The sequence below is a fragment of the Salmo salar genome, chromosome 21 (assembly GCF_965601325.2).
Source record: "Salmo salar chromosome 21, fSalSal1, whole genome shotgun sequence".
NCBI lineage: Eukaryota > Metazoa > Chordata > Actinopteri > Salmoniformes > Salmonidae > Salmo > Salmo salar.
In genome coordinates this window covers 41348082-41374111 of record NC_138311.1, presented here as the reverse complement: position 1 = coordinate 41374111, position 26030 = coordinate 41348082, and the positions used below count along the sequence as shown (strand labels likewise).

Below are 26030 nucleotides of genomic sequence, written 5' to 3'. Positions count from 1 at the left end.
CTGCCCTGTGGTCCATGTGGTGTGGAGGGAGGCAGCATCCTGCCCTGTGGTCCATGTGGTGTGGAGGAAGGCAGCATCCTGCCCTGTGGTCCATGTGGTGTGGAGGGAGGCAGCATTCTGCCCTGTAGTCCATGTGGTGTGGGGTGAGGGAGGCAGCATCCTGCCCTGTAGTCCATGTGGTGTGGGGCGAGGGAGGCAGCATCCTGCCCTGTGGTCCATGTGGTGTGGAGGGAGGGAGGGAGGCAGCATCCTGCCATGTAGTCCATGTGGTGTGGGGCGAGGGAGGGAGGCAGCATCCTGCCCTGTAGTCCATGTGGTGTGGGGCGAGGGAGGGAGGCAGCATCCTGCCCTGTAGTCCATGTGGTGTGGTGTGGGGTGAGGGAGGGAGGGAGGCAGCATTCTGCCCTGTGGTCCATCATCTGTTCCAGGAATTGAGGTGTTAATGGGAATTGATGCGTCTCATTACCCAGCCCCTGAGTCCCTCTGCCGGGGAGAGAGAGGAGAAGAGAGTGGGGTAAGTCCCTGGAGTGGTGAAGGGGGACAGTGGGAAGGGAGGAGGAGGAAGGGAGGATGAAACTGAATGATATGAATGGTGGGACGAGAGTAGAGAAGTGCCAGGAATCATAATTCCATCCTCTCCTGTCTTCTCCAACACCTCTCGTCATTCCCCCTCTCTCTCTCCTGTTCTCTCCTGTCTTCTCCAACACCTCTCTCTCTCTCTCTCTCTCTCTCTCTCTCCAGCTGCAGTGCAGAGATTGCAGCGGCAGAGGCCCCCGTCAGGCTGTCAGGTGACCAGGACGACAGCGCTAACATCGCTCCCCCACCAGATTTTCAACCCTCCACCGTCTCCATGACAACCGCGACGGCCTGTGGAGAGGAGGCTTGCGACGAGCCTGCAGCAGGAGGAGGAGAAGAACTAGCTGCAGAATGCGTAAGAGGAATCTCTCTCCCCCTCTCTCTCTCTCTCTCTCTTTCTCTCTACTTCACCACATCATTATTCATTTTCATTTTTGACCCTTTCTCTCTATCTGTCTCTCACTCAATATGCTGGAGACAGTGGTGGGCTGTAGCACGCACACAGACAGGGGCATGTGAGGATGGTTTGGGCAGAACAGAGCGGAACAGAACAGAGGGACTGCGTTTCCAGGCAGGCAGCAGGCTGCAGACACACACACAGAGCCAGACAGACGTCTGTGATGAGCCCCTGACAACCGCAGGCAGGCAGGCAGGCAGGCAGGCAGGCAGGCAGGCAGGCAGGCAGGCAGGCAGGCAGGCAGGCAGGCAGGCAGGCAGGCATGCAGCCGCAGCCTCAGCGTCTTCCTCCCAGCTCAGCTCTGCGTCTGCCTGGGAACAGGACTCAGCAGAGAGGGAGGATTAAAGAGCAGGTTCATGGTGGTAACTGACGGGGCTTCTTCATCTCATCTGTGTGCTGTTCTGCTTGGCTGGCTCGGCTGTCTGTCCTCCTGTCCTCTCTGTGTGAAACGCAGCTACCCAGCTGCTAGCCGTCTGTCGGTAGCTGTCGTTGCATTGTGTTAATTTGTGCAATAATCCAACCAACACGTCTCTGCCTCTGCTGGGGTTGATGTTACAGCATCAAGCATCACGTATCGACAACCAGGGTAGTTGGGTTTATGGCTGACAGTCCGTCATGTATTTTGTATGAGGAAGGATGCTATAGGTGAGAACGAACGCTAACATCATATATTCCACCACTGCTTTTTGTTCATAGCTCAGTCATTGTTGCTGTTGCATGCACCGGCTTATTTAATGCATGGAGAATGGCAGTGCATTTTTCCAGTCATGGCCAACCGCAATTCATTAATACCCGCATCCAACCGCATCATTAATTATTCTGTGTGATACCTGAGCCCTAGCTACGTGTCATATTTCCCACCTGTGTCTCGTTGGATATGAAAACATACCCCAATGCCCTTAGTTTTCAGCCACAGTCATGTTGTTCATCATACGTAGGTCTGCAGCTATGTGTTGTTTATCAAGCTGATGCTAGGAACCACAGAGTCTAGACGTTAGCAGTTTGGGGGCCGATCGATGATGACCTACCTGTCAATCAATGAGCTGCTGTCATTCAGCTATGTCGATCACTAATGATGCTGAATGAGCGTCTGTAGAGAGGTGAGGGGTCAGGGGGTCACCCTGTCAGTCTGATGACCTTTCACCTGATCTTTAGTTCCATGATGAGACCCACCGTGATGTATGCAGGAATAATTTGACTTACACCAATGCAATCCATGCAATCCACCTAGCATTGGTGCCATTGTGTCAGGCTATAATAGACTCATAATGTTGTCTCTAGTATTTGGGGTATTTTCTAAAATCTCAAAGGCTTCCCTAGCATTCCCATTCCATTCCAATGCTTCCCTAGCATTCCCATTCCATTCCAATGCTTCCCTAGCATTCCCATTCCATTCCAATGCTTCCTTAGCATTCCCATTCCATTCAAAGGCTTCCCTAGCATTCACATTCCATTCAATGCTTCCCTAGCATTCCCATTCCATTCCAATGCTTCCCTAGCATTCCCATTCCATTATAAGGCTTCCCTAGCATTCCTATTCCATCCCAAGGCTTCCCTAGCATTCCTGTTCCATCCCACGGCATCCCAAGTCATTCCGTGAAGGAAACAGACACAGATATGTGCCCTTGGTCTGTCTGAGTACATACAACATTGACAGCCTCTCAGAGTCAAGGGTATCATATAGAGGTCGACCGATTAATCGGCATGGCCTGGCCGATTTATTAGGGCCGATTTCAAGTTTTCATAACAATCGGTAATCGGCCTTTTTGGACGCCGATTATGGCTGATTACATTGCAATTCACGAGGAGACTGCATGGCAGGCTGACGACCTGTTACGCGAGTGCAGCATCAAAAGGACCTTGTGGCTGCAAGGAGCCATGGTAAGTTGCTAGCTAGCATTAAACTTATCTTATAAAAAACAATCAATCTTCACATAATCACTAATTAACTACACATGGTTGATGATATTACTAGGTTAACTAGCTTGTCCTGCATTGCATATAATCAATGCGGTGCCTGTTATTTTATCATCGAATCACAGCCTACTTCAACTTCGCCAAACGGGTGATGATTTAACAAAAGCACATTCGCAAAAAAAGCACAAATGTACCTAACCATAAACATCAATGCCTTCCTTAAAGTCAATACACAGAAGTATATATTTTTAAACCTGCATATTTAGTTAAAAGAAATGCATGTTAGCAGGCAATATTAACTAGGGAAATTGTGTCACTTCTCTTGCGTTCAGTGCAAGCAGAGTCATGGTATATGCAGCAGTTTGGGCCGCCTGGCTCGTTGCGAACTGTGTGAAGACCATTTCTTCCGAACAAAGACCGCAATTAATTTGCCAGAATTTTACATAATTATGACATAATATTGACGGTTGTGCAATGTAACAGCAATATTTAGACTTGGGGTTGCCACCCGTTCGATAAAATACGGAACGGTTCCGTATTTCACTGAAAGAATAAACGTTTTGTTTTCGAAATGATAGTTTCCGGATTTGACCATATTAATGACCAAAGGCTCGTATTTCTGTGTGTTTATTATAATTAAGTCTATGATTTGATATTTGATAGAGCAGTCTGACTGAGCGGTGGACGGCAGCAGCAGGCTTGTAAGCATTCATTCAAACAGCACTTTACTGCGTTTGCCAGCAGCTCTTAGCAATACTTTGAAGCACAGTGCTGTTTATGACTTTAAGCCTATCAACTCCCGAGATTAGGCTGGCAGTACTATAGTGCCTATAATAAGCCTATCAACTCCCGAGATTAGGCTGGCAATACTATAGTGCCTATAAGAACATCCAGTAGTCAAGGGTGTATGAAATACAAATGGTATAGAGAGAAATAGTCGACGCGTCATAATTCCTATAATAACTACAACCTAAAACTTCTTAACTGGGAATATTGAAGACTCATGTTAAAAGGAACCACCAGCTTTCATATGTTCTCATGTTCTGAGTAAGGAACTTAAACGTTAGCTTTTTTACATGGCACATATTGCACTTTTACTTTCTTCTCCAACACTGTGTTTTTGCATTATTTAAACCAAATTGAACATGTTTCATTATTTATTTGAGACTAAATAGATTTTATTTATGTATTATATTAAGTTAAAATAAAAGTGTTCATTGTTCATTCAGTATTGTTGTAATTGTCATTATTACAAATATATATATAAAAATGTACCGATTAATTAGTCCTCAAATAATCGGTATCGGCGCTGAAAAATCTTAAATCGGTCGACCTCTAGTATCATATTAACAGTACAGTCTATCTCTCAGGATATTAAACACCATTTCATTAGTCAAACCTACCAGGTTCAGAATGGATCAATATCTGTTGAGATTGAGATGGTGATGGCACCATTAGCAGGAAAATTGTATGCTACAGTACATGCTCTCAGACCCTGAGTGTGTAATACAGCCAACCCACATTCTATAGGTCTCTCACGTTACCATCTCCCTCTCACTCTGTCTCTAACAGTCCATGGGCTCTTTCAATAGCTGTTGACATATTCAGTTGATTGACAGGTGTGTCTCTCCAATCAGCAGCACTCTGGCCTGGGCTGCAGGCGCTCCAGCTCGGACGCAGCCTATGAACCGGCCGAATCGGTGAGGGCCCAGCGCGAGTGCCGCCTCCGGCCCCACTACAGCGACCCCATGCCGGCCGACGCCGCCAAGCGCAAACAGCTGGAGATGAAGATCGCTGCCGCTGCACGCCTCCACAGCCAGCGACGGGACAGGGACAGTGGTGGGTGGAGCTACTGTACATGGGTGTCTTGTCTCTATGCTGTATCTAGTGTTGTACAAACCAAATGTCCCGATGGGATGATACGTGCTACAGTAAAGGTGTGTGTTTGAATGAGTGGGCCCTATTCTAGTCCCCTGCTGCTGCTGCTGCAAAAAGGCATTAAAATCACAAAAGGAAGATATTGGAGTCTACTTTGTGTACGATCCTAACTACTTTGTCATTGAACCCCTAACACTAACCTCTCTTCGGGGGTAATTCCCCTAGCCAATCCTGACAACGCACCCTTCCACCCAACTACCCACATGATTCATTACACTCACCCTTCTCATCCTACTTACCCTTTGGGCAGTCTTCCCAGCGGCCTTGTCTGGCATGGAGCCCATGTACAGGCACAGATACTCTAACAATGAGCCAGGTTAAGAAACAAACACCCACACACATGAACCCAACCTCAGGCTATCGTGTCATGCCACAAATTGTATTATTCTTGACTGTGACCTCTCTTTCTAAAGTGCTAGCTTTACATTATGGACCTCACCACTGCAGTGTGATTGTGTCTTTGCTATTGAAACAGCTTCCTTCAGGACAGTTTAGATCTTTCCGAATCACTGCACTCATATTTAGAGCTTGAGCTCTCTGTTCTCCTCCGATTGTGTGCAGGGCAGCCCTCTGAATCAGTATAAAGTAACTAGCTATCGTGTATGATTTTTAAATAGCTTTTTTCAGAGGCCCTTACAGTAATTTAAGATTGGGCCTGTTTTGAAGAGTAAAAGCCTATTAAGTTTTGTCTCTTTACGATACACTCTTAGAAATAAAGTTGCTATCTAGAACCTAAAAGGGTTCTTCGGCTGTCCCCATAGGAGAACCATTTTAAAAACCCTATACCCAGAGGGTTCTACCCAAAAGAGTTCTGCCTGGAACCAAAAAGGGTTCTACCTGGAACCAAAAATGGTTCTCCTATGAGGATAGCCGAAGAACCCTTTTTTCTAAGAGGGCTGGGTTATATAACAACATATTGACCCTATTTCTGAGCTTTCACTCTTCAATACCCTTTGTGTTAACACCCTGCCTCCTCAACATGAAACTATCTGACATGTTAGGGAATATGTTAGTCAATATGTCATACCGTGAGCTTGGTTCCATCTGCAAAAAGATGATTCTGAGATAATTGTCTTTAAAGTTCTGAACCCTCATTAGTTTGAATGGCATCAGCAATTTAAATATTGTATTCTTTTGGACTTACAGTTGAAGTCATAAGTGTACATACACCTTAGCCAAATACATTTAAACTCAGTTTTTCACAATTCCTGACATTTAATCCTAGTAAGAATTCCCTGTTTTAGGTCAGTTAGGATCACCACTTTATTTTAAGAATGTGAAATGTCAAAATAATAGCAGAGAGAATTATTTATTTCAGCTTTTATTTCTTTCATCACATTCCCAGTGGGTCAGAAGTTTACATACACTCAATTAGTATTTGGTAGCATTGCCCTTAAATTGTTTAACTTTGGTCAAATGTTTCTGGTAGCCTTCCACAAGCTTCCCACAATAAGTTGGGTGAATTTTGTCCCATTCCTCCTGACAGAGCTGGTGTAACTGAGTCAGGTTTGTAGGCCTCCTTGCTCGCACATGCTTTTTCAGTTCTGCCCACAAATTTTCCGTAGGATTGAGGTCAGGGCGGTGTGATGGCCACTCCGATACCTTGACTTTGTTGTCCTTAAGCCATTTTGCCACCCCTTTGGAAGTATGCTTGGGGTCATCGTCCATTTGGAAGACCCATTTGCGACCAAGCATTAACTTCCTGACTGATGTCTTGAGATGTTGCTTCAATATATCCACATAATTCTCCTTACTCATGACGCCATCTAATTTGTGAAGTGCAACAGTCCCTCCTGCAGCAAAACACCCCCCACAACATGATGCGGCCACCCTCGTGCTTCACGGTTGAGATGGTGTTCTTCGGCTTGCAAGCATCCCATTTTTCCTCCCAACATAACGATGGCCATTATGGCCAAACAGTTCTATTTTTATTTCATCAGACTAGAGGACATTTCTCCAAAAAGTACGATCTTTGTCCCAATGTGCAATTGCAAACCGTAGTCTGGCTTTTTTTATGACGGTTTTGGAGCAGTGGCTTCTTCCTTAATGAGCGGCCTTTCAGGTTATGTTGATATAGGACTTGTTTTACTGTGGATATAGATACTTTTGTACCCGTTTCCTCCAGCATCTTCACAAGGTCCTTTGCTGTTGTTCTGGGATTGATTTGCACTTTTCGCACCAAAGTACGTTCATCTCTAGGAGACAGAACGCGTCTCCTTCCTGAGCGGTATGACGGCTGCGTGGTCCCATGGTGTTTATACTTGCGTACTATTGTTTGTACAGATGAATGTGGTACCTTCAGGCATTTGGAAATTGCTCCCAAGGATGAACCAGACTTGTGGAGGTCTACAATTTTTTTTCTGAGGTTTTGGCTGATTTCTTTTGATTTTCCCATGATGTCAAGCAAAGAGGCACTGAGTTTGAAGGTAGGCCTTGGAATACATCCACAGGTACACCTCCAATTGACTCAAATGATGTCAATTAGCCTATCAGAAGCTTCTAAAGCCATGAAATCATTTTCTGGATTTTACCAAGCTGTTTAAAGGCACAGTCAACTTAGTGTATGTAAACTTCTGACCCACTGGAATTGTGATACAGTGAATTGTAAGTGAAATAATCTGTCTGTAAATAATTGTTGGAAAAATTATTTGTGTCATGCACAAAGTAGATGTCCTAACCGACTTGCCAAAACTATAGTTTGTTAACAAGAAATTTGTGGAGTGGTTGACAAACGAGTTTTAATGACTCCAACCTAAGTGTATGTAAACTTCTGACTTCAACTGTATCAACATTAATTGGGGTTTTTAGAGTACAATTTAGGTAGAGGACATTTACCAGAACAAGACTATGTCAGTAACTAAATGTTTCACAAAAATGCAGATAGAACCTTATATTCCCAAACTCTCGATATGTTAATGTTGACCTTTATGCACTATTGACATGCCAGAACAAGGGTTAAACCTAGAGGTGAACAGAAGGGAGGGGGGATTGTCCTTTACATATCTGACTATGTAATCAATCTCTATCATTTAGCATTACAACAAGCATTACAATAAAGTAATGAATGTTCAAGCATAGAAGTGAGGTCTCTTGTTCACTTACAACAAAATAATTTGTTGCTTATGTCGAGTGGTGATATTAGCATGTAAATCTTGGTGGGGACAAAAATATATATATAAAGTGGGATGCATGCCAGCAAAGCCGCTACACAACACAACACTAAACAATATATTAATTGCACTATAACGGTGACAATCCGTGCCCACAAACTGTTAGGGCCTACATAAAGCTGTCCCAAAAGCAGTCCCAACGTCTTACCACTGCTACACCTGGCTATCAGCGGAGCCTTGTCTGGCAGCGAAACAGTTCATTCAGCCTCATTTACTGCCTTTTATAAAGTCATAGCTGATATGGCTAACTTGCTTATACAAATGTGGTTTTTAATGACAATTGAGATGTACAAACTATGGCATAAGGGGACGACATGCAGATAATAGGCAATCCGTAATTTCGATTACGCCATTAATGAGTGAGCTAGGACGGACGTAGTCAATATAATTATTTGTTTAGCAAGTTTGAAATGTACAGCAACAGAATTCAGAACATGGGCCGTTCTTACAGTGTTCTCCATGTATACCAAGTTAGAACCGTCTGATAAATAAAAGGGGCATATAAGCAGACAATGAAAGCTCTTACAAAATTTGATGATTACGTTTCTCTAAAACAGGTTATAGGCTACATGTGCACCACCAAGTCAGAACAGTAGGAGAAATTAAGAGGTGTAAATAGACCAAATTATTAGGGTGCGGCACATGGGCTGCTAACAGCTTACTACACAACATACACTTAGTATTACTTTCTTAGCTACAGTATACATATCTCCCTGGCATATTACATCATACAATACATTTTTGGACCCACCTTGTTGTGCTGTGTTCACTTGAAGGTGGCACGGCGGTCCTTCGTGGGCAAATTTTGTCATTAAAGTCTGGCATTCTCTAGATGTATGGTGCTTTCAAGACAACTGGGAACTCAGAAAAAAACAAGGTTGAATCATGATGATGTCATTGATCTACAGGTCATAGCTCTAGAAAGAGGCCCGAGTTCCCGACTTACAATTCCGAGTTGGATGACCGATCAAAACGTATTTCCCAGTCGGAGCTCGTTTTTTCCGGAATTCCCAGTTGTCTTGAACTCACTGAAGTCAAGTTCTCTCAGTTCTGAATTAACAGTTATTTTGTGCGCTGCACAAATCATGCTTCATTGACAGCATGGCCAATGTTGAATGTTTATCATTTTAAACTTGGAAAAGAGACACTTAATCCCAGATTTGGGACCACACAGCCACTCCGCTGAATAGCAGGCCAGTGATATTTGCAGTTAGCCACTGTCACTGATTTCTTCCAAACCACTCATTGTTGAATTTCCGATACCGTTTAAAAAAAAAAAAAAAATCCCTTTTTCTCCCCAATTTCTTGGTATCCAGTTGGTAGTTACAGTCTTGTCTCATCGCTGCAACTCCCGAACGGACTCGGGAGAGGCGAAGGTCGAGAGCCGTGCGTCCTCCGAAACACGACCCAACCAAGCCGCACTGCTTCTTGACACAATGCCCACTTAACCCGTAAGCCAGCGCCCGGCCCGCCACAGGAGTCGCTAGTGCGCGATGGGACAAGGACATCCCTGCCGGCCAAAAACCCTTCCCTAACCTGGACGACACTGGGCCAATTGTGCGCTACCCCATGGGTCTCCCGGTCGCTAAGACTTTGAAAGTATGATGTTGACATGATCAGGCCAATCAAAGCAACTGTAGATATAATGTGATTTGACGTCATTTTATCTGTGGCCAATGACCTTGAGCCTTCTTGGATGGGCACTTCTAATGTATCTCTATGGCAGCTCCCAAGGGGCTTGGCGGTGACATACTGTCCCCACGAGTGACAAGAACACTGAGCTAATCATGGGGCAACTAGAGAACATTACCAACCCCTACTCTCCATATTTTCCGCTGGCTGCCCCACCACCACAGAAAGCACTGAGCTCGGCTGAAACACCTGCATTTTGGAGCTGCCTTACTCAAGAAAACAAAAAAGAGACCATGTTTGTATGCGGCTTTATTAACTCAAATTATTATTATTTATTTTTTTACATTGTTTGCAAACAGATATGTGACATGTATTAATGCCAAAATAACATGCAAAACAGGTAAGCCCCCCCCCCAAAAAAAAAATATAATGTATAATATATATATATTTTTTTTTAGCTAAAAATGTGGGTCTCAAAACAGGTGGCTCCACCTGCCCTGAATGGCGGGTTGCCACTGCTTATGTCCCAAAAAACAGTATAACTAAAAGCCTACAACAGTTCACTTGTGTGACTAGTCTCTAACCTCCCTTCTTGTGTGTGTTTGTCCCACAGCTCCTGCCTCGGTGCGGGTCCGTTCTGAACCCCGCGGTGAAGGGCGTCTAGGGAGTCTGGGTGTGACGCGTGGTGGACAGCACCGCTGGAGCACCGTGAGCAGTCTAAGTGCCGACAGTGGTGTGGTGGGCCTGTGTGACGACCGCGATGATGACGACGAACCCCGGAGAGTACACCACAGTGGAGGGGCCGAGGTAGAACGGGTGGACAGCGGGATTGGACCCTGCCTGGCCCGCGGCTGGAAGAGACCCTCTGCCTCTCTCAGGGCCTGGGAGGCCCAGAGACCCTGCCCAGACTGTGGCCAGAGAGACGGGCATGGGGTGGCCCGGACAGAGGGGGAGGGGACCGGTATGTGTGAGCGCTGCTCCAAGCTGAGGACGGAGAGGAAGGAAGCCATCTTGGAGTTCCTGAACACTGAGTCAAGTTATGGGGAGGACCTAAGGATCATCAAGGAGGAGTTCTACTGTCCCATGCAGAGCGCCGGGCTGCTGACCTCAGAACAGCTGACCGTGGTGTTCAGCAACGTTCAGGAGCTCATAGACGTCAACGAACGCTTCACTGAACATCTGCAGGACAGCATCGACCAGGCCTTCGACCAGGTGAGTCAGATAAAACCACCACCAGTCACTCATGTTATTGTATATCAGTGGTCATTGACTAGGTGATAAGCCGACTTCAGAAAGAACGCCAGTCACTCATGTTATTCTATATCAGTGGCCTGGTGATTCGTCAAAAAGCATGATTGATTTTTACTTAACTCGACATTAGTTTGGTATAAGTCATGTTGAAAAAGTGACACAGTGTCTTGTGGTTGCACTGTGGTTAATCTCTCGTGCTAGCTAGTGCACACAAGTTTTGGTTCTGTGTTCTGAGATTACACGGTGGTCATACTATTGCCCTATAGAGATGTTCTAAATCTATGTCTTTGCTTGTTCCCTCGCAGGGAGATGAGGACCTGCTAACAGTGTGCATTGGAGAGATGTTCCTGGAGTTTGTCAACATGCTGCCAGCCTTCCAGACATACTGCCTGCAGCAGTCCACATCTGTCAACATGCTCAACACCCTGGAGAAGGAGAAAGAACTGCTGAGGTAAAGACTGTAAAGTAACACTTCAAAGATCAAATCACATTTTATTTGTCCCGTACACATATTTTACAGATGTTATCGCAGGTGCAGCAAAATGCTTATGTTTCTAGCTCCAACATTGCAGTAATTCTGAACAATAAAAAATGATACACACAAATCCCCCAAAAAGAAAAAGAAAGAAATTAAGAAATATGTGAACGAGCAATGTCAGAGTCCGGAATATAAATATATACATTATATATACAAAAGTATGTGGACACGCCTTCAATGCCAGGAGAACGCTACTTGCCCGAATGTATAGTGCCAACTATAAAGTTTGGTGGAGGAGGAATAATGGTCTGGGGCTGTTTTTCATGGTTCAGGCCCCTTAGTTCCAGTGAAGAGAAATCTTAACGCTACAGTATACAATGACATTCTAGACGATTCTGTGCTTCCAACTTTGTGGCAACAGTTTGGGGAAGGTCCTTTCCTGTTTCAGCATGACAATGCCCCCGTGCAGAAAGCGAGGTCCATACAGAAATGGTTTGTTGAGATCTGTGTGGAATAACTTGACTGGTCTACACAGAGCTCTGACCTCAACACCATCGAACACCTTTGGGATGAATTGGTGGCACGCGACTGACTTGTTGGAAAGGTGGCATCCTATGACGGTGCCACGTTGAAAATCACTGAGCTCTTCAGTAAGGCCATGCTACTGTCAATGTTTGTCTATGGAGATTGCATGGCGGTGTGCTCGATTTACCTGTCAGCAACGGGTGATGCTGAAATAGCCGAATCCACTAATTTCAAGGGGTGTCCACATACTTTTGCATATATAGTGTAGAAGCTGTTTTTCAGTCTCTCAGTCCGATTGGATGCGCCTGTATATTGGTAGTTTATACTGTACGGGTACTTGCAGGATTTTATCAATTATTGTTTTCTGTATTATAGTTACAAATAAGGGAACTTTGTTTTTTACTTTTTCCTTATTCAAGATCGAGATCAAGTGAAAAAGAACGTGTTGTTTTGGAAATTTCCACTGAGCAGAACTCTCTTCTGTGCTCTAAGAGCAGAAGAACAGTAACTTGGAACCCTAAGTTCTCACTACGCTGTGTTATTCTTAATGGAAGAGACAGAAGGTTGTCATTAATTCATAACTGGACCTATTCTGAGAACGGTGATGAAGTCATTACTATTTTTAGACCCAGGCAACTACTTCACATCTCATCTATAATGACTCACCCTGTATTGCCTTGTGATTCCCACTGCTCTAAACTTTACAATTAAATCTGAGACTCTCTGGCCTACGATCACAATTAAACAGTATGTTAATATCACTCTGTCTCTCTCCTTCTCTCTTTCACTCTCTCTCTCTCTCTCTCTCTCTCTCTCTCTCTCTCTCTCTCTCTCCCTCCCTCTCTCAGGATCTTCCTGGACGTGTCCCAGAATGACAACACAGCCCTGCGGCGTATGAACCTGCGCTCCTTCCTCATGGCTCCCCTTCAGAGGGTCACCAAGTACCCCCTCCTCCTGAGCCGCATCAGCAAGGTCACCATGGAGTGCCACCCCGACCATGGCCGTCTCCGAGAGGCCAAGAGCCGCGTGGAGTCTCACCTGGAGCACATCAACATGAAGACCAAGCAGGAAGGAACCCTGACCTGGACTCTGCGTTCCTTTCGCCGCGACAGCCGCAAGAACCGCGAGGTCATTAACATTGAGATGCGGGAGATGTCCATGAAGACTGTGGGCTGGGCCAGGGAGAACACACGCTTCGTCATGGAGGGGCCCCTGCAGCTCTCCCAGCCTGCAGACGGACAGTGGGTAAAGAAGGGCAGTAAAGGCCTCAAGTTCCAGAACATCCAGAGTCTGTTGATGGTGCGTACGCAGCGGCCTGGGGAGGGTCTGTCTCAGCCGGACGGCGAGGCCAAGGTGGAGCAGCAGGAGCACGGTGTGTGGGATGGTGTGCTGGTGCTCATCAAAGACAAGAGCAGTGGGAAGTTCACCGTGCTCAGAGAGCCCATCCGCCTGGCCAACTGTGTGGTGTCGGCCGACCCTGACTGCGAGGACACCTTTGAGGTGCTGGACATACGTAAGGAGGCCTTTGTTTTTAGGGCCTCGGATAAACCCCGCACGCAGCAGTGGTTCCGGCAGATCAAGAGGTATACCCGTGACCTGGGGCTGTGGAGGAAGAGGCGTAACGCACTCCCCAATATTATGATGAACACAAACCAGGGCAGGTCCTGAGACTGAGGGACACCGTTTCCCTGGCTGGATACCAGTGTAAATAGATGTACTACTACTGCAAAAAGAACTGACCATGCTTCTGGATGGTAGAGCGATTTGTTTCTGAAGTTTTAGGGTGGGGTTTGTGAGGTTCTATGTTATGATGAGGATAGCACTTTTTTCTAAGAAAAACTGCAAGTGCAGCATACTGTAACGAAACGTATGAAGGTATAGTTTTTAGCTTCTGTCTAAAAATGATCAGCCACTTGGATGACCAAAAAAGGAGACTTGGTTGGGAACACTGCTGGCCTTGATTGTCAAAACTGTTTGCTCTTGAAGAAAGAGATGTTTTCAGTATACTGACTGACTGGTGTCTGTGTTGAAAAGCATGGTTGAAGTTGATGATTGGAAAAACATGACTGAAAAACATGACTCTGTAATGTTAATGAAAATGCACAAATGAGTGAAAAACTACTGTTAAATTATACATTGTGGACTTGGACTACAGCTTAGTAAAAAAAGACAGGAACTTTTATTTTACCTGACTAAGGTAAGTCAAAATCACTGGCCTCTTCCCCCTTTCTTTTGCCCTCTGTGTCAGTAGCAATGTCCACTGCCAGCAGAGATCCAAGAAAGGGCATCTATAGTAGGAAGTCCGTCAGTGACTTCCTACTATGGATGCTGTGCAGACACTGTCTGTCGGACAGTTTGAACCCAGGGTTGTGGACATACTTGTATCAGACGAGGCTGGTGGGAGGAGCTATAGGAGACCGGGCTTATTGTAAGCGCTTAAATGGAATGAATGGAACGGAGTCAAACGTGGTTTCCATATGTTTGATGTGTTTGATACCATTCCATGTATTCTAGCCATTACAATGAGCCTGTCCTCCTATAGTGCCCCCCACCAGCCTCCACTGACTTGTATCACTGTGCTGGGTGGGCTCAAGTCACAAAGAAGCAATAAATTGTGCAATTTTAGCTATTTATTTTAGTTTTTCCACATCTGGTCAGACTTCGTAATTATGGGAAATTGAGAGCTTATTATCCCACCTATGACTGGAAGTGACATTATTGACACAAATGAGCTAGAGGTTAGGCCCTAGAAGAATGTGCACTTGAACTTCAAGCCTAGGCCTGGTTTGGCCCCTACCAGTATTGTCAACTGTTTATTCAAACTCTCAAAGCCTTTACCTGTATCTGAATGTGGTAGTACAGCATGGCCAAAGTGGAGGTGGAAAGGCCTCAAACACGGGTCAACCTGGACCATGAGTTTAGTAGCTAAAGCTGACATAGTAGCGCCAGTCAAATGTCTTCACAGTGTGCTGTTCCATGACAATCAGATGGGGAAATTATGAGCTTTTGTTCCATGGGTTTTTATTTCACTCTAAATGAACAAAAAGCATTTCTTCTGTTGCCAGTCACAGTAATGTTGATAAAACTTTGAGTATCTGGAAATGGTCATCAAGTCAGACTGGCCAATGCCCCTAGGTAGCAGCAGAAAGACACTTAAAAAGCCTGCTTACATAGCCTGGTTATACCAGTGTGAACACTGCATTCACTAATCTGAAATTTTGTGAAATCTTTTTGGATGCCAGAATTTACAGGCAGTTCTAATCCCTCCATCGGCTGCTAGTGTTACTACATTATGTCATAGTTTACCTGTGCCCTTATCTCAAGTGTGACTTCCCTTCTCCTAAAATCTGTTTTTGTGTCTGTTTCTGAAACTGAAGGCACTTTATAATTAAGACTACAAACTAGATCCATATTATGGTGCGACTGTCACTCTTCAAAAATGCTATCTGCCAATCATGATTTCAAAAGCTTTATTCTGTCAGTTGTGTTTATTCACACAACTCTTTGTTAGGGAAACATATAGGACCACAGCTGACTACATGCAGCAGGTCAAGGCAATACTTCTTATCAAACAAATCTAACCTACATATACTGTTTAGTCTGATTATGTTTAGTCCAGGAGTAGCATAGGTCAAGGAGGTAGTGAATCACTGTTTTTGGACAGAGAATGATGTACGGAGTAGACTACTGCCTGTCTCTTACTGTTCATCACCTTCCAATGGCGCCAACACTGTTACAATCATAGAATTAGAATCTCATTCTATTTCTATTGTTTGAATTTTCAGCTTCCATCTTGTTCCACTAAATGATTACTACCGTATATGGGAAGACCGATGCTGTGTAAACATTTTGAAAATATCCTAGAACTGCTGGACTGTCAAATGTTTTTCCTCTGCATTTTAGACCTAATGTGATATTTCCTTTATGTAAGATTTTGTGAATTATATTAAAAAATGACATGTTAAATACATTTTTCTTTGTACTTTACCCATTTCCACTTATTGCTATCCATTGTGCTTTGAATCATCAGGTAAGTCATATTCTGAAATAGTGAAAGAGGTGTTCTTGTATGCTAATAAGGCGTGGTTAATTCATAAAAGGAACAAGGCAATTATTGGACTTAAGTGTTTGGACAGAAGTCTCGCTTTACAAGAGAAATCAGTGAAAAGTGCTTCTTTGACACCAAATAGGAAAAATTAAACAAAACACCATTAGCTAGAAATATTTACTTGGAACATTTTCAAATTCAGAAATAAAATACAATATTCCTTTAAATCAGATGGAATTGTTTGTAAGCAATCACAAATACACTTTTTTACTAAAACAAAAAAGCACATAGGAAAAAGTGCAACAATACAGTAAATTATATTTACTACAATTCAACTACAGTACATATGAATTAGAGGCATAGAAGTTGGCCATAACAATGTATCAAAATCAATATTTTAAGACTGAAAGCTTTGCCATGAATGAAGTACAGTATTTTCCTGTCTCTAAATGGCACTGCCATGTCTGCAGTGTATATAGCCGAGTGATTAGAAGCCATTAGACATTGTCAATACCATTCTGACCTGAATTGGGATGGTTATCAATTGTAATTCCTAGATTCCTCACATCCCCTCTCCTAGCATTCTCAAAGCACATTGGCGCAGAAGACCTGGGGTTCTTCTCCTCAGATACTTCTCCAATGCGTTTTGTGGAGGAGGCAAGGACAGAGGACAAGGAATCAAGGAAATACAATTTACATTAACCCTGGCTCTTTAGATTCCTCGTCCTCTCCTAGTCTCCTTGCTTCCCTCTGTATTGAGAAAGACTGAGAGAAGACCGAACAGAAAACAGGAAATTAAGGGAAGACTTGAGAAAGAGATGCAATGTTTCAGGAAATCAGAGTAAGGAACAGGAAATGAGGCTGGAGTCACAACAGTTACTAAATGAGAAGATATGAATTGCAAGCAAGAACATGGCGAAAATGGCAAATGCGAAAGCCAGACACATAGAATCAAGTGGCCTTAGATCTGCACCTCCCCTTGCTGTTTCTTTGTTGGATGTTTTAACATTGAGATATCAACCGTGAACAGAACATTGAAAGACTAAACTAGTCAAAAGCAAGTTCTTGTGTTATATCAGATGGTTTTTGGTAGAAAAACAGCACAAAAACCAAATGTTTTATTTGCTTAACTCAAAAATTAAGCACTTTTTCAACATCGTGGTCAACACTTTCTTTTCTCTTGGGTGGAAATGTACACCCTGTCAGCAACCCCTAAAGTGAAATGAACATGAATAATTCAATACAAAGATGGTGACCTGTACAAAATGTATGAAAAGCAAAAACAACAAACTTAACAGGCATACAGTATGTTGGACATTAAATTAACATTTCCAATCACCAGTATCAAACTGTAACAACCCCTCCCCTTCAAACAACTGTGCCTTTATACAAAAGGCTTTCCAATCCCACTGACAGACTCATTCCCTCACACACACACACACACACATCAGTCTGTCCTAGGCTGTGGGGGCCACAGACCTCCAATTCCTGCTTTCCAGCAGGTCAAGTCTCCACTGTCCCAGTCATGGAGAGGTCAGGTCCCAGCCTAGGGTAGCGCCCTGGCCCCACATCCTCAGCTCTACTTGTCTCCCCCAGCCTCCTGCTCCTTGGCCAAGCCGCGGATAGACAGGTCGTAGACCACCTCCTCTATCTTCTTCACATCGTACTTGAGGCCATCGTAGCGCTTACGCAGGGGGTCATTCTTCAGGTTGAGCAGGCGGAAGCCTGAGTCCAGCTCGTTGATGAAGTTGGAGATGCGGAGGGGCCGGTTATAGTCCCCTGCTGTGACGCTGTTGACTGCCAGGCGAGACTGGAGAGAACAGGTGAGTTTATACATCTAAATAGTCAGTTTAATAAACCATCATATATTAGCGAAAAAAAACGTACATTTTGTATAAACCAATGTACTGATATATTAAAATGGTACAATGCCACTCAATTCATTCTCACCAGTTCACTGGCCATGATCAGCACACCTGCCAGGTAGTCCTCAACATCCAGATGGAATCCCTTCTCTCTCACCACCTCAACTACAATAAATAGGGAAAATGTATGACCACCACAGCACTACCTGACTGCCGATTGACAGAGGGACAGTCAGCAAATGCACCCATTGCCTTGAGAAAAGTTCAACTCAAGGCAATGGGTACATTTGTTTTAGCTTGCCTAGTGCACTGTGTGGGCGGAGATTTACCATTGGAATGGTCTAAAATGTTCAAACTCCATCCACTGGGGAACAGGGCAAGCTAAAACAAAGGCACCCAAATGAACTGACACCTACTTCCTAGTATTTGTGCCACTTCTTCGCGTGTCACCAGAGACTCACTCTCCAGGTAGACCACGAACGCTGCCAGGAAGGCCAGGCGCTGCAGAACAAACCTCCAGTGCTCATGGAACCTAGAAGCAGAGTGGAGGATGGAAAATGACATGTTAGTTTGTCCTTTCAATAACTAGGAGAGAAGACAGACAATATCTCTCCTTAACTTAACATGGTAATAAAGAGACTTGTAATTTATAATTTCCCTTATGAATGTCATTCTGTGGACAGGGAATTGTGAATAAGTTGTTGCGAATAAGTAGCCAACTTTAGATTCACCCATGTGTAGGGCCTACCTGTAGTACTGGTCCACTGGGAATTTGGTTTTGAGCTCTCCAAGGTGCGTCCTGACTGTACAAAACAGTTCCCTGGCCTTTTGGCACTTACTGGGAACTAGTGTGACAGACAGGGGGACAAGAAAGAGAGATTTATGTAGCTACATGTAGTACTGCTCCACAGGGAATCTGGTTTTGAGCTCTCTAAAGTACATCCAGACTGTGCTAAACAGTTCCTGTGCAATTGCACACTTACTGGGAACTAGTGTGACAGGACAAAACAGAAACAGTTATGGCAAGGTGACAGAGAACCTGCAAAGCAGTGAGTCAATCAGTAAGATAAGCCATCACAAGTGATAGTGAATAGAACCCTGGACTACGAGTAAAACAGATGAAAACAGACCAAAACAGGGAGGGACTACATTAACTTGCCACTTCTGTCGTCATGAAGTGCTTTGAGAGGCTAGTCAAAGACCACAACACCTCCTCCCTCCCCGACACACTCAAACTTCTCCAATTCGCCTACTGCCCTGACAGATCCACGGACAACGCAATCGCCACTGCACTTCCCTTACCCACCTGGACAAGATATCATGCAAAACTACAAATCCCTGCAAGCTCCAGCACATCATCCCTAGCGTACGCCTTTGCTAACAGCTATTGTGTCAATTTAAAACTTGTGGGCCGAGTGGCGCAGTGGTCTTAGGCACTGCATCACAGTGATAGCGGCGTCACTACAGACCCGGGTTCAATCCCAGGCTGTGTAGCAGCCGGCTGCGACCGGGAGACCCATAAGGCGGCTCACAATTGGTCCAGCGTCGTCCGGGTTAAGGGAGGGTTTGGCCGGCCGGGAGGTGCTTGTCCCATCGCACTCTAGCGACTCCTTGTGGTGGGTCAGGGCGCATGCACGCTGACTTCAGTTGCCAGTTGTACAGTGTTTCCTCCGACACATTGGTGCGGCTGGCTTCTGGGTTAAGCGAGCAGTGTGTCAAAAAGCACTGCGGCTTGGCAGGGTTGCGTTTCCGAGGACGCATGCCTCTCGACCTTCCCCTCTGCGAGTCCATACGGGATTTGCAGCGATGGGACAAGACTGTAAATACCAATTGGGGAGAAAAATGGGGTAAAAAGTACAAAATAAATACTGCACAAGACAGTTCACAGAATTGTACATTTAAAGATTTGTAGCCAATCTGTTCAGTGCTAACATTAGCTAGTTAATCCAGAGATTCTTACCTTTGCCTCGATTCGGCAGTCTCATCCAGATCATCATGGCATTTGTAGTTGTTTATGATAGCCACATTAGCAGGTAATTAGCATTTAATTTTTTTGTGGGGCAAATACAAGCAAATATATTGATAAGTCACCTTGTCTTAGAGAGATTTACACGGTTATCAAAACGTCACGCCAGGGTAAGCGTACACTAAATACAGCCCTTATTTTAAGTGTTTCTAAAATCCCCTATGGGAAAGATGAATGTGGTAAAACGATTGGAACCATTTCCCTGTTTGACCGCTAGGTTTTATGGGTATTATGACTCATACTGTGGTACTCTATAGCCACCACGAGTCAGCTACATGACCCCACTTAGATGCATCATTGCCACAGTTGTTAACATTATTATTTATTTGTATTGTTTTTATTTCACTTTGTCCTGCATTGTTGGAGCTGTAATTACATCTGACTATTAGCCTAAACTCTCTAATAAGAAACTCACGTTTTGATTGAAAAACGTTTCGGTACGGTGCAATAATGAATGTACCCCATGTGATTGGGCACTCACTCTCTTTGAATCCAGTTGGTTGATGGACACTTTGAAGCAGTGTCAGGATCTCCCTCGCTGTCTGTTCCAGAACCTGGACCACTTTTCGAATGTCCTGGAAGATAACACGAGCCGTTAGCTGGCATGAATTTGCAAAAACAAAATACTTGCATGTGTCCTCCTAACAATTGCAATGAATGTAGTTAGCTGCTAACTAGCTATATAGCAAATGTCTGCAAAACATTTATTGCACGCAGAGTTTACCATACAGCGCATTTTAAGTGGACATGTTATTCAATGCAAACCTCACCGACTGTACAACTGAGTCAAACGCTAGCTCGGTTGACAGAAACATTACCTCTCTTATTTCTTGATCCGCACTCAGAAAACCCTGAATGTAACTGAACATTTCCGGGACAGACATCTTTCTACAAATTATTGTATTTTGTAAAGGATATGGTAACTAGTTTTCTTTTGCACAATGAATCAAAACAGTTGGTAGCTAAACCTAAAAATACCAATGCGTGCACATGGGTCCTTCGTAAATGTGTCGCATTGAGGTGATGTCATCATTCTTCCATATCGATTTTTTTTTTTTGCGTCACCAAATTATGATCAAGATAATGAAAATCGACATTGTGGAATAATATTAAAACATGAAAACGTTTGATTGTTGTGTTTATTTGTCTCTTTGATAATCAGTAAAATACCTCAATCTAAAAGTAAAATACAAGCAAAATTGTTTTATATAGATCGTATTTCTCAACTGGTCAACCTGATTAAATAAAGGTGAAATACAATTTCTGACCCCCCTTTTTCCACCCTTCATTATCAGCATGGAAAACATCCACGTCAACATTCAGTGAAGACAAATCCATGTACCTTTTATCCCGATTTTTCAAAGACAACTGCACCTCTGGTGCTTTGTTTAAGCATAGCACTAAATAAAAAATAAGAAACTGCACGCTGATTCTTCGCGATGTCTTGAATGTCATAGTGTATTTAACCATTCTTAATATACAAATATTTTGAAATACTGAATATATGCAGTAAAAAAAACATTTATGTAGCAAAAAACAGCAGACAAAAGTCCTGTAACAAGACTGTGAATACCTCTTTTCTACAAAGACCAAAGGAGCCATATTAGTAAAGTGCTTCAATTCACACAACACAAAGCCCTATTTGTGACACAGTCAGTAATGTCACAGTAATGTCCTTTCTATTGTTTGGTTGGTTACTCCTGGTCATACTGTAGACTAGCCTATCAGCAGGCCGTCACAATGTGGCTGGTTTCTAGGTGTTCCCAGTCTCTGATGTACTATCTGCTGTGTTCTGATGGTTCTGTGGGTTCTGAAGTGTAGTATCCTTGTTCTTGGCTGCGGCTGCTTTGTCGCTCTGTGCTCGGATCAGTTTCTCTCTCTCTGGTGCTTTCTCCATCTCTGTGTAGTAGTCCAGGGCCTTTACGCACTGGGTCTATGACGTGCTGCTACAGGGGCACAGAGAGGAAAAGGGTCACTCTGGAGTGGTTTACACAAATATGGCTGCTTGAGTTGGGCCAGTGCCAACCGGTGCAGAGTACCGGCATGGCTGCACCTTGCATTTTCTCCTGCTTGAGTACCAGCACCTTTTTCACTCTAAAATATGACTGAGTACCGGTAGCTTTTTCATTCCACAGCTAGTGGATGCAGTTGAAACAAAGTGAAGCTACATTAGATAAGTGGTTGTAGACGGAGATCTTACCTCCAGGCAGGGGAAGAGGTTGTCCAGCTCCATGAAAAGGTAATAGGACGAAGCCAATGAAGCTTGTCTGAGAGGATGGCTCATGGACAGGGTCACCTTGTCCCTGTCCATGAACGGAGTCACAGGAAGACCCTCCAGCTTCTCCATGTCACTCAGAGAGAGCAGTAGAGAACAGGATGTGATGAGAAAATCCACACCACAGACATAATTAGTATGATCCACTCTATTATACCATTCAGAAGGAAGCAGTGTTTTAGCCATGCATTATATGCATAGTAATGTGTATATTGGAACATAACCAATATCTGGGTTGTTGTGGTTTGTTACCTGGTTGTAGAACTCCTCCTGCAGGAGGCAGTCCAACCAGGGCTCAGCCACGTTCATGGGCCGTGTCTCATTGAAGTTACTCACTTTGATCATGATCATTATCAGCTGGAAGGAGACGGGGGGACATAACCATCACTTTAATCCAGTTGGGAAGATCCCCAGGCTTTCAACTGGATTTCGTTATGCCTCGTCATGTCAGTGGCCAGGATGCATCTAAGAATAATAAATAAAATGCCTTGAGTTCCCTTATGGAAAATCATATGAAATTCACATGTGATCTCATGTGTGAAGTTAAAGTGATAACATACAGTTGAAGTCAGAAGTTTACATACACCTTAGCCAAATACATTTAAATTCAGTTTCACAATTCCTGACATTTAATCCTTGGTAAAAATTCCCTGTCTTAGGCCAGTTATGATCAACACTTTATTTTAAGAATGTGAAATGTCAGAATAATAGTAGAGAGAATGATTTATTTCAGCTTTTATTTCTTTCATCACATTCCCAGTGGGTCAGAAGTGTACATACACTCAATTAGTATTTGGTAGAATTGCCTTTAAATTGTTTAACTTGGGTCAAACGATTCAGGTAGCCTTCCACAAGCTTCACACAATAAGTTGGGTGAATTTTGGCCCATTCCTCCTGACAGAGCTGGTGTAACTGAGTCAGGTTTGTAGGCCTCCTTGCTCGCACACACTTTTTAAGTTCTTCCCACAAATTTTCCATAGGATTGAGGTCAGGGCGGTGTGATGGCCACTCTGATACCTAGACTTTGTTGTCCTTAAGCAATTTTGCCACAACTTTGGAAGTATGATTGGGGTCATCGTCCATTTGGAAGATCCATTTGTGACCAAGCTTTAACTTCTTGATTGATGTCTTGAGATGTTGCTTCAATATATCCACATCATTTTACTTCCTCAAGATGCCATCTATTTTGTGAAGTGCACCAGTCCCTTCTGCAGCAAAGCACCCCCACAACATGATGCGGCCACCCCTGTGCTTCATGGTTGGGATAGTGTTCTTCGGCTTGCAAGCCTCCCCCTTTTTCCTCCAATCATAACGATGGTAATTATGGCCAAAGAATTCTATTTTTGTTTCATCAGACCAGAGGACATTTCTCCAAAAAGTACAATATTTGTCCCCATGTGCAGTAGCAAACCGTAGTGTGGCTTTTTTTATGGCAGTTTTGGAGCAGTGGCTTCTTCCTTGCGGAGCAGCCTTTCAGGTTATGTCGATATAGGACTTGTTTGACTGTTTTTGAGTTTGAAGGTAGGCCTTGAAATACACTGCTCAAAAAAATAAAGGGAACACTTAAACAACACATCCTAGATCTGAATGAAAGAAATAATCTTATTAAATACTTTTTTCTTTACATAGTTGAATGTGCTGACAACAAAATCACACAAAAATAATCAATGGAAATCCAATTTATCAACCCATGGAGGTCTGGATTTGGAGTCACACTCAAAATTAAAGTGGAAAACCACACTACAGGCTGATCCAACTTTGATGTAATGTCCTTAAAACAAGTCAAAATTAGGCTCAGTAGTGTGTGTGGCCTCCACGTGCCTGTATGACCTCCCTACAACGCCTGGGCATGCTCCTGATGAGGTGGCGGATGGTCTCCTGAGGGATCTCCTCCCAGACCTGGACTAAAGCATCCGTCAACTCCTGGACAGTCTGTGGTGCAACGTGGCGTTGGTGGATGGAGCGAGGCATGATGTCCCAGATGTGCTCAATTGGATTCAGGTCTGGGGAACAAGCGGGCCAGTCCATAGCATCAATGCCTTCCTCTTGCAGGAACTGCTGACACACTCCAGCCACATGAGGTCTAGCATTGTCTTGCATTAGGAGGAACCCAGGGCCAACCGCACCAGCATATGGTCTCGCAAGGGGTCTGAGGATCTCATCTCGGTACCTAATGGCAGTCAGGCTACCTCTGGCGAGCACATGGAGGGCTGTGCGGCCCCCCAAAGAAATGCCACCCCACACCATGACTGACCCACCGCCAAACCGGTCATGCTGGAGGATGTTGCAGACAGCAGAACGTTCTCCACGGCGTCTCCAGACTCTGTCACGTCTGTCACATGTGCTCAGTGTGAACCTGCTTTCATCTGTGAAGAGCACAGGGCGCCAGTGGCGAATTTGCCAATCTTGGTGTTCTCTGACAAATGCCAAACGTCCTGCACGGTGTTGGGCTGTAAGCACAACCCCCACCTGTGGACGTCGGGCCCTCATACCACCCTTATGGAGTCTGTTTCTGACCGTTTGAGCAGACACATGCACATTTGTGGCATGCTGGAGGTCATTTTGCAGGGCTCTGGCAGTGCTCCTCCTTGCACAAAGGCGGAGGTAGCGGCCCTGCTGCTGGGTTGTTGCCCTCCTACGGCCTCCTCCACGTCTCCTGATGTACTGGCTTGTCTCCTGGTAGCGCCTCCATGCTCTGGACACTACGCTGACAGACACAGCAAACCTTCTTGCCACAGCTCGCATTGATGTGCCATCCTGGATGAGGTGCACTACCTGAGCCACTTGTGTGGGTTGTAGACTCCGTCTCATGCTACCACTAGAGTGAAAGCACCGCCAGCATTCAAAAGTGACCAAAACATCAGCCAGGAAGCATAGGAACTGAGAAGTGGTCTGTGGTCCCCACCTGCAGAACCACTCCTTTATTGGGGGATGTCTTACTAATTGCCTATAATTTCCACCTGTTGTCTATTCCATTTGCACAGCAGCATGTGAAATTTATTGTCAATCAGTGTTGCTTCCTAAGTGGACAGTTTGATTTCACAGAAGTGTGATTGACTTGGAGTTACATTGTGTTGTTTAAAAGTGTTTCCTTTATTTTTTTGAGCAGTATACTTTTTTTCTACATTTTAGAATAATAGTGAAGACATCAAAACTATGAAATAACACATACGGAATCATGTCGTAACCAAATAAGTGTTAAATCAAAATATATTTTATATTTGAGATTCTTCAACGTAGCCACCCTTTGCCTTGATGACAGCTTTGCACACCCTTGGCATTCTCTCAACCAGCTTCACCTGGAATGCTTTTCCAATGGTCTTGAAGGAATTCCCACATATGCTGAGCACTTGTTGGCTGCTTTTCCTTCACTCTTCACTAAAAATAAAGAAAAACCCTTGAATGAGTAGGTGTGTCCAAACTTTTGACTGGTACTGTATATGTTCTTTACCTTTTCTCCATGGAGGAGAGGTCAAATCCTAGTGCCACAGCAAGCTCCACACCTGCAACATGAGGTACACAATTGATTAAAATACCAAAGTCAATATACACAGTATACAGTACAGGCCCTTATGAAACAAACAAGAGTTAGAACACAATAACAATGCAAGTCTGGCACTGTCAGCCCAATCGCTCTGGTGCCATAGCACAGAATACCTAACATCTCACTGTTGCAGTCAGCAGCCACCACCTCCAGCTTATAGCAGGAGTTAGGACTGTTGGGCTCCAGGCACGGGGAGATGTTGATGATGTTGCCCATAGGGTTGTACAGCTTCAGAATGTCATGGGGTCCCGCCTCAGCTGCCGAGCGGAACAGATCTGGAAAGTAACAAACTTCAATCAATACTAGTTTGTCAGAGTTGGGTTTTGCA

At 44.3% G+C, this 26030-nt stretch overlaps 2 protein-coding genes across 2 annotated transcripts in view; one reads left to right on the top strand and one right to left on the bottom strand.

The window, feature by feature from the left end:
* LOC106582309 (uncharacterized) overlaps nt 1-15914 on the top strand; it is a 90411-nt gene extending 74497 nt beyond the window's left edge. Inside the window, exons 4-8 of the mRNA XM_082967178.1 lie at nt 742-931; nt 4588-4789; nt 10304-10902; nt 11247-11392; nt 12793-15914. Of these exons, the coding sequence (XP_082823304.1) occupies nt 742-931; nt 4588-4789; nt 10304-10902; nt 11247-11392; nt 12793-13612 (1957 nt within the window). The 3' untranslated portion in view covers nt 13613-15914. The remainder of the gene's footprint in view (nt 1-741; nt 932-4587; nt 4790-10303; nt 10903-11246; nt 11393-12792) is intronic.
* Nucleotides 15915-16155: 241 nt separating this feature from the next.
* On the bottom strand, nt 16156-20912 carry LOC106582357 (translin). Its single transcript, XM_014165391.3, has 6 exons — nt 20702-20912; nt 20365-20458; nt 18606-18702; nt 18274-18389; nt 17943-18022; nt 16156-17802 (listed from the first exon to the last, which is right to left on the bottom strand). The coding sequence occupies exons 1-6, from the start codon at nt 20765-20767 to the stop codon at nt 17572-17574; spliced, it is 684 nt and encodes a 227-aa protein (XP_014020866.1). The 5' UTR covers nt 20768-20912; the 3' UTR covers nt 16156-17571.
* Between the last annotated feature and the right edge of the window lie 5118 nt (nt 20913-26030).